This window comes from Martes martes (assembly GCF_963455335.1).
Source record: "Martes martes genome assembly, chromosome: 1".
NCBI lineage: Eukaryota > Metazoa > Chordata > Mammalia > Carnivora > Mustelidae > Martes > Martes martes.
This window is the reverse complement of record NC_137888.1, coordinates 11263123-11272591: the sequence shown is the minus strand read 5'-3', so window position 1 is coordinate 11272591 and position 9469 is coordinate 11263123. Positions and strand designations below refer to the sequence as shown.

At 43.5% G+C, this 9469-nt stretch overlaps 1 protein-coding gene across 1 annotated transcript; it reads right to left on the bottom strand.

Moving 5' to 3' along the window:
- Positions 1-635: 635 nt before the first annotated feature.
- DNAJC28 (DnaJ heat shock protein family (Hsp40) member C28) lies at positions 636-5147 on the bottom strand. The gene is made up of 2 exons (XM_080803704.1): positions 4836-5147; positions 636-3944 (listed from the first exon to the last, which is right to left on the bottom strand). Exons 1-2 carry the CDS (start codon positions 4893-4895, stop codon positions 2766-2768), a joined length of 1239 nt encoding a protein of 412 aa, XP_080659830.1. The 5' UTR covers positions 4896-5147; the 3' UTR covers positions 636-2765.
- Between the last annotated feature and the right edge of the window lie 4322 nt (positions 5148-9469).

Sequence of the window (9469 nt, the reverse complement as noted above, 5' to 3'; positions counted from 1 at the left end):
TGGGAGGCGCCCCAACGCCAAGTGCAGAGCTCTGTCCAGGTGGCTCCATGAAGAAAAGGAATCGTAGTGCAACTGTTCTCGAAAATTAGAGCCCTCGGGTACCAAACCGGCCTCAGGTACACAGGACAGGGGCATAAACCATTTCACACGGCTGGGAGCCAAAAGTCACTGGGATTTGAGGCTGTCTGCTCAGGGTGTTGGGCCAGGGTCCTGGTCCTAGAGTCCGAAGAAAGGAGCCCTGAAATTCAAGGCTAGGAGTCAGGCAGTGTTTGATGCGAGCCTGTTCAGGAGTTCAGACATTACCCCTACACTTGAAAAAGTGGCCAAGTTAGAAGGTGAAACACTGACAGAAAACGGTCAAGTCTGCCTCAGAGGAAAGAGAAGCATCAGATCACAATTCAAGAAACGCTGACCAACCGGCCAAAATCTTTTCTCTGGCCGGAAACGTAGTTCCTTAAATCAGTGAATCTGTTTTTTCCGTGAGTGAATTCGCCTTCTTCACGAGAACAATCTCTGTTCACGGTTTTTATATCATCAATCAAAAAGATAAAAGGCATTTATTCAGGTGATCAGTCAAAAATACAGTTATTATTCTTAGTGGTTGTTTATATAACAAGAGACCATTGGATAATCATTAAAATGAACTTTATTAACCTTATTAATATGGACAACATTTACAAACATAAGGCGTAGTGTGCTGAAATTCAGGATTTACTAGTGCTTTCTGGTAACTTTACCTTTCTGTCAACCAATATCGAAAATGGTTTCCTTTTTTTTTTTTTTTTAAGACTTATTTATTTATTTGACAGGGAGAGAGAGAGCACAAGCAGGGGGAGAGGGAGAAGCGGGCTCTCCGCCAAGCAGAGAGCCCGACGCAGGGCCTGATCCCAGGAACTTGGGATCATGACCTGTGCCAAAAGCAGACGCCCAACCGACTGAGCCACTCAGGTGCCCCAAAATGGTTTCCTTTGTATTATGTTGCTGCAATGCAACTTGGCGTCATGCATCTAATTCCCATTCTTTTTGGTTTTTTTTAAAGGTTTTATTTATTTCTTTGACAGACAAAGATCACAAGTAGGCAGAGAAGCAGGCAGAGAGAGGAGGAAGCAGGCTCCTCGAGGAGCAGAGAGCCCAATTCGGGGCTCGATCCCAGGACCCTGGGATCATGACCTGAGCTGAAGGCAGAGGCTTTAACCCACTGAGCCACCCAGGTGCCCCTCTAATTTCCATTCTTAACAAGATTCACAGAATCCTAGTCTTTTAAAATGTTTTATAACTATAGTTCTTATTACGTAGCTACATTTCCTACTGGTCACAATTCTGTTTAGAGTAATAACATCATTGGAAAAGACACATGACTCATTCAGTAAAATAATCATATATAATACCAATTAATTACCCCATCACCTAAGCAGAAAGCCCTGACATTTCCTCGGAAGATGCAGTTTTACTGAACCACCACGCACTTTACAAAATAATTTGTTCTTTCAAAATCAGAGTGGCAAGTACCCCTTTTGAACCACATCCATAAGCCCGCACTTGGGAGTTCAGTAAGGAAACAGATCTGCTCCATTTGAACACTCTGTGTTCTTCTAGCTGCCCAACTCTGTGGCTAACGCAATTACACAAACCTAAAAAAGTTAGATTTTTCAGAAAGTGGGCAGAACGCAACAATCTTGCGAATGTCAATCTCTAGTCATTTGCCGGAAGTGCAAAGCGAAGCATAACTCAGACACCTTTTCGCTCATGAAAGAGTTCCTTAGACCAGAAATTGGATCCCTACACTGAGATTTTCATATGGAAAAAGCCCCTGGGGGAATCTGAAACATGACACAGAGAGGCTTCAGGTAGACTTAGAGATGTAGCCAGAAGTAAAACCTCAAGTTTCCACTGACCCCAAGGAGTTTTTTTTTTTTCTTTTACCTCCAAAGATGCAGAAAATATACCCAAACTCTTTAAAAGCGGCCACTAGAATCTACTTCTAGAACAGCTATATCAACGAGCCTGGCTGATGGATTTGTACAGCTAACATAATGAAGTTAGGCAGGAAAAAGTACAACTCGGGTATTTCGTGGTTTTTTTGTTTTGTTTTGATTCAGTATCCACAAAGATGGTTTATAAAAAAAGAAGAGTGCAATAACCCCATTGGGCTAATTTCCTGATCATAACATTTCTACCTGCATAAAGAATGTCCCAAAAGTCTTAGAACAATTGTAAGCTTTAATAACTCAGGGGTATGTATGTAGCAAGCTTGCAAAAAACATTCATCATTTGAAAGTTTGCTTGCCTACAGTCCATTCCTTAGTTTTCTGACTTCTGATAATACTTTTTAAGATTTGCTTGTTGTTGTTTGCTTCAGTAACTATGTTTGAAGATGGCAACAGCCAACTGTCTTTTGAGTTATTAGAGCTGAAAACTGCACTAAGACTTTCTGGAATGCCCTTATATGACTCCCCATCTGAGTCCTTGTCCTAATTCATTTCACCCATGACTGACATCTACACTCCAGAATGGGTTTAACTGTTTTCCTAGAAGTTCCCTTCTTTTCTTGCAACGTCCTCAGAGCAAAGCTGGTTGAACATGTCTCAGGCTCGGTTTCTTACAGCTTTCTCCCTCACACATCCCTGGAGATGTGATTAGTTTTGTAAAAAGTACAGAGATTCACAGTTCTCATCACTTGTGTTACCACAATAAATCTCAGCTTCTAAGTGTGACGTCAGTACAACCGAAAATGGTTTGAGGCGGTACTGTGAATATTTAAGTGGTCATATTTTAATAAATTTCCACACATTCATCCAGTTAAAAAAACCCGTCTGGACTTCAGGTGTTTTCTCCTTTTCTCCCCGATCAGTGTTGTTTGGGTTTTTATCTGTGACTTCTTCTGCTCTCACAAGGGTCTCATATACTTCCTGGGCTCTGGCAATTTCTTTCTGTGCATCAAAATGGACTTTTTGCCAGGTCAGGAGGGGAACGATCAAGTTAAAATCATTAATTCGCTTGTTTAGTTTTCTGATGTTTTCTTGAAACTGCTCACAAACTTGGGTCCACTGTTTCTGTTCAGTTGGTGTCATGGGATTCCCAAGTTTTTTCCTGGATGCTAAGATCGCCTCTCTGAGTTGATCAATGGTATCCTTTATTTCCTTTTGCATTAGGATCCATTCTGGTTGGTATCCATTATCTATCAGTATTCTGTTCAGGTTGTGAGTCATGGGATCAATATATGAACAGCCAGAAAATTTTTTTAGAGGTTTTCCCTTCCCACTGAGGTTATCAAAGTCTCCTTTGGCCATTGACTCCTGAATGAGATCCTCTACTAAACGCTCTATAGCCTGAGTTATCTTTTGTTCTTTACTCTGTCTCACATCTTTAACAATTAAACTGTCGACGAAATACTGGCTTTGTAGCTTCTGCTTCTGATACTCCATGACTTGCTCAGTTGCACGGTCAGCTCGAAACTGCCTATACTGCTTCTCTCGTTGACTTGGAGTTCCAAAACCAATACCTTCAAAACTTAAATAATGCCGGTGTTGGGGTGTTTTATATTTGAATTTGTCTTCTTCTTCCTCTGCTTCTTCAACTTTATTCTGTCGGGCATTTGTTTGTTCTAGCACGTGGGAAAGCACCTTCCGATAAGCTTCTTCGATCCTTACAAATGTTGCCGGATCCGCAGTACCAGAGCCACTGTCCGGATGGTATTGCTTGGCAAGCTTATGAAAAGATTCCCTGACATCATCCGCAGAGCAACCTTCATCCAGATTTAGCAGCCTATAATATTCTCGCATCTTCTTTTTAGATATATGAGTTGACACCGTTCTGTGTCTAATGACACCAAGATATGGGAGCATTTTCTTTCTATTAGATATCATTGGAACATTTATCAGATGAGACCTTAAGATTTGAGCCATTGTCACATACATCATGTTCATAATCTTCCTAGTGATGGTCTACAAACGGACAACAAATAAAGAGCGAAGGAAGTTGTATTATCAGCAAATCTCATATTTTCAGCAATAAGGAAATTACAGGTACAATAAGGGGCAGTCTTTTTCTAATGCTGCTGCCAAATGTTTACAGCTATATTTCACATATGTTAGCAGAGAAATTGAAGTTGATGATGCTTAGTACTAATATATTGTGATATAATCTGGATTCTACTCCTCACTAACCAACCACAGAATTTCAGAGCTGGCAGGTTCTTAGAGATCTCATCCAGTCTTCCCATTTTAAGAGAAAATGTCGGCCCAGAAGATAAACAACATAACCCAGTCACACAGCAAAGTGTAAGGAAAGTGGTTAGGGTCAGGGCACAATAAGGTCTTGCTTAATTCTCTGTATCCCTAGCAGATTATCAACTTCATCACGGCCACTGCATCTTTAGTGTAAAACTGTCTTCATCATCGCGAGGGGTCTTCTCATGAAACTTACACACATGAAACAGAGAACAGGAGCAAGTATGTACGTAGTCTGACACTAAATTGAATAGAAATCAAGTGTTCCAAAGCTCCCTACCTTACCAAGGAGATGTTTGCTACATGCTAGAAAACCGAGATGAAATCTGGGCCCTCCCGACACGTTAGCTGTTATTTCTTAAAACGCATGGTCTAGCAGAAGAGAACAACTTACACCTAGATAATGGCAATTAAATGCCAGAAGTGGTTTAATCAGAAGTGGGATTTTGACGTACAAACGCTAGAACCGAGCTCCTGGGGACCCCAATTTTCTGGACAGTTGGGGTCAACGGCTTTATAGTTGGGATGGTGGTGGCTGAGGCCCCGGTGGCCAGGGCCAGGCAGTGGTCAGTCCCGAGGGACACGCCCCGCTCCGCCCCTACTCACCTTCACAGCCTTGGGGAAGGGGCTTAGCGGCTGCCGCCCCCAGGCTGCGCCTCTGCGCATGCGTGCGCGGTCTGCCCTTCGCTCTCCGCCGGTCTCCCTGCGCAGGGGGAGTGTCTCCGCTGGACTAGACCATCTGTCGTCTTACCGTGAGGGGACCACAGTGGGGACGGAGGACAGAGTCGGACCTAATCGGGACAGAGGTCCTACTTTAACAGGGAACCCAGGAATCTCTCCTGAAATGAACTCTACCCTGGGGGACACTGGCAGGACGGCTCGGAAGGCTCCGCCCCGCCCCCCACTCTCACCAGCAGCGGGGGGGGCGGGGTCCGGCCGATGGGGATTATGGGAGATGTAGTTCGCGGGGAAGGGAGGCACTGGGCGGCCTTCGCCAGGTGCCTACGCCCTCCCGGAAGGAGGGGGGGCGGGCGAAATGTGGCGGGGGCCGGAACCGGGGTGGGCATCCTCACTGCAGAGTGTGGTGAGTGTAGGTTGGGACCCTTGAAGTCCCAGTAGTTCGGGGGCGACGGCCCTCGGTGACATGCTTTTGGGAAGGGACGACAAGGTCGTTTGCTCGAACAGGTCTGAACAGCCTCTTCCGGGTCTGCAGATGGGGCGCGAGCGCAGACCTGAACGTTCTACCCCACCCAGAAGCGTCTCGCTAACCCGGGCTAGAAACCTGGTCTTCGTTAATTCAGCGAGTACTTCCTGCGCAGCTCGCCTAGCCAGGCGTTGGTAGGCAGGGGGTGAGGACAGTCGAGATCCAGATCAAAACAGGGGTCTCCTGGCCTTTGAGCTCAGCCACTGTCACGGGGATTTCCTGTTTCCCCCTCCTGAACGGGAAGGTGATTTTTTAAAAAAGAAAAAATAGAAAAGGGCAGAAAACTGCTTTTCTCTCTGTATCTGTTTACCAGTAAAATAAGGGTACCAATAAATGGTAAATGTATATTTAGCATTTTTTGTCAGCTGCTGTGCTAAGTGCTTCATGTATAGTCTCTTTTAATTCTTACAACAGCCCCGTAAGTGTATTTTCCTCATTTTATGTATGATGAAATAATAATTGCATAAAACGCACTGAATTTTTGTGAGAGTTGCACAAGATATGTAAGCCACTTTGCAAAATGCCTGGCGCATTAAGCAATGTATTTTATTATGACTGTGTCTCCTAAAAGGAGCCAGCAATAGGTACTGGCCTTTCTAAGCTTCTGAATGAGACAGTGTAAGAAGAAGTTGCTACCTCCTATGTAGTTGCACAGAGAAGGACTTAAATACCGATGCAGAGGGATTTCCTTATAAGCAAACAACGTAGAGTTCTGTGTGAAACAAAGTAGTGTTTCTACAGTGTTAACTTTTCTGGCCAGCATCTTAAACACAGCATTAAAGTGGAAAAGAATGCATAAACACAGCTTTAAAAACTACTATATTTATAGCACTTTGCGTTTTAAAAAGCACTCATCACAAATCTCATTTTGATGTTTGCACTGTAGCACTATGTAGTTAAGTGCCTTTTGTAAGTTACTAGAACTGTAAGTCAGTTTCTCTTAGAGTGTCAGTTTTATAGCGTGATTGTGTACTTGTAGAAAGTGAATTGGAGTTGGCTGCTTAATCCAGTAGGAACACTTGCAGCTGCAAAATGCAAACTAGCTAACTGATTGGGGGAATTTTTTTTCTCATGTATAAGAAATATGAAAGTAGCCAGCTTCTGGGTATTATAATGGTTCACCTACCAAGAGTTGCCACATTTGCTTTACAATTCTTTCCCTCTATTGTGCTTTTTTTTTTTTAAGATTTATTTATTTATTTGTTTGTTTTCATTTGTTTATTTCTTTTTTTAATTAATTTATTTATTTTAATAAACATATAATGTATTTTTATCCCCAGGGGAAGATTTATTTATTTGACAGCACAAGTAGGCAGAGCAGCAGGTCGAAGGAGAAGCAGGCTCCCCACTAAGCAAAGGGCCCGATGCAGATCTTGATCTCCTGGGACTATGGGATCATGACCTGAGCGGAAGACCAGCGCTTAACCCACTGAGACACCCAGGTGCCCCCTTTTTTTTTCTTTTTAAGATTTTATTTTTAGGTAATCACTACATCCAGCATAGGGCTTGAACTCACAACCCTGAGATCAAGAATCTCGGGCTCCACCGACTGAGCCAGCCAGGTCCCCCGAAGGCTCTGTTTTAATCCACGTCTTTTTTCCTTCTCTTTTATTTGCTTATTCTGTGATAATTGCAAAGAAACTGATTTAATGCCCATAAGTTACCATAGTAACCAAAAAAGCACACTTCCTGAAGCTTGACTTGTGGTTCGGTCTGCATCTTAAAACCACATATTGTCCAATGACGCTTGCAAATGGTAACTTCTAGAGCTACAGTTCCTAGAACCACCATGAATATGCTTTCCTTTCTGGGTGCCATCTTTTTAAAAATTATTTTTCATTTTTCTGTTTTTAAGTAGGCTCCACACCCAGTGTGGGACTTGAACTCAAGACCCCGAGATTAAGAGTTGCATGCTCTACTGACTGAGCCAGCCAGGCACCCCTCTGGGTGCCATCTTCATTCATTTCTGTTTGCTGAAGAAGGAGTTTGTTGCTGGGGCGTCTTGGTGGCTCAGTCGGTTAAGAGTCTGCCTTCAGCTCAGGTCATGATCCTGCCGTCCAGGGTGGATCCCCCATCAGGTTCCCTGCCTGCCTCCCTGTGCTTCTGCCTGCCCTCTGCCTCCACTCATGCTCTCTCTCTCTCAAATAAATAAATAAAATCTGAAAAAAAAAAGTTTGATGTAGAGTGTCAGCTTTTTACTTTTTTTAAGGATCTAATTTATTTGTCAGAGAGAGAGCACAAGCAGGGAGAGCAGCAGGCTCCCTGCTCAGCTTGGGGCTCAATCCCAGGACCCTGGGATCAAGACCCTAGTGGAAGACAGACACGTGAGGACTGAGCCACCCAGGTGTCCCTACAGTATCGGCTTTCAAAGAAAGAAGTCAGTGGTTGGGCGCCTGGGTGGCTCAGTGGGTTAAGCGTCTGCCTTCGGCTCAGGTCATGATCTCAGGGTCCTGGGATCAAGCCCCCATCAAGCGCTCTGCTCAGTGGGGAGCCTGCTTCCTCTTCTCTCTCTGCCTGCCTCTCTGCCCACTTGTGATCTCTGTCTGTCAAATAAATTAAAAAAAAAAAAATAGGCAGTGGCTAATCTGCACGACAATACTCTAAACTCTAGGGGGGTGGTAGGGAAAGGAAGCACGGAAAAGAGAGGATTCACATTCATTTGGATATTTTCTCCTTTTCCCCTCTTCCCAGCTAGGTAAACCAGTTATCAAGCCCTCCTGTATGGGCCACACATGGGGTCTGTGGGACTTTACCAGTGGTAAACTGCCTTCCCCCCCCGCCCCTGACGTTTGATTTTTCAGTTTTGGCATGGAATTAATGTGGTGATTTATAATTGTCACTTGAGCCGGACTTGTTTGCATTTGACTGCTGGTGCTGATCTACAGCACTTTCTGTTCCTTGAAATTGGTGAATAATGTATATACCTCCCTCTAATTGCAGGCCACTAGGCGGGGGTCAACAAATGCACACTCTCAGTCTGGGAGCCGAGATCTGAATTGTTTCTAACCCAGATTGCATTTAACTCACCATGTTTATTGAAATCACTGCTTTACAGCACAGCTGCTCTCTGCTCTTCTCACCCTGCAGAATTTGTTTCCAGCTTTATTGAGGTCTAATTGACAAAAATTGTATATATTTAAGGTGTACAATATATTTTAAGTGTACAATTTGATAATTTGATATATGTACATGTTGGGAAATAATCACCACAATCAAGGGAAATATCAAGCTAATTAACGTATCCATCACCTCACATGGTTACCCTTCCTTCCTTTTTTTTTTTTTTTTTAAGATTTTATTTATTTAGGGCACCTGGGTGGCTCAGTGGGTTAAAGCCTCTGCCTTCCACTCAGGTCATGATCCCAGGGTCCTGGGATCGAGCCCTGCATCGGGCTCTCTGCTCAGCAGGGAGCCTGCTTCCTCCTCTCTCTGTCTGCCTCTCTGCCTACTTGTGGTCTGTCAAATAAATAAATAAAATCTTTAAAAATAATAATAATAATAATAAAAAGATTTTATTTACTTATTTGACAGACAGAGATCACAAGCCACTGAGCCACTCAGGCGCCCCTCTTTTTTTTTTTTTTTTTTTGTAAAAACACATAAGATCTATTCTTCCCCTAGCAAATTTCAAGTAAACAATACAGGATTAGTATACAGTCAGTCTAGATGTTATGATAAGTTAAAAAGACCAGTATATGGGGGCGCCTGGGTGGCTCAGTCAGTTGGGCATTTGCTGTCAGCTCAGGTCATGATCACAGGGACCCGGGATCGAGCCCCACATTGGGCTTTCTCCTCAGTGGAGAGCCTGCTTCCCCCTCTGCCTCTCACCCCACTCGTGCTGTCTCTCTCTTTTTCTCAAATAAATAAAATATTTTCTTTTTTAAAAAAAAAGGACCAGTAAAAAAAAAAAAAAAAAAAAAGGACCAGTATATGGAGGGTGTGCCTCCTTTTGCTGCTTACCAGCTGTCCCAGTTGTCAAAGATATGAGCAACAAAACTCGAAACACATTAAAACTGTCACATTAACACTATTTGCT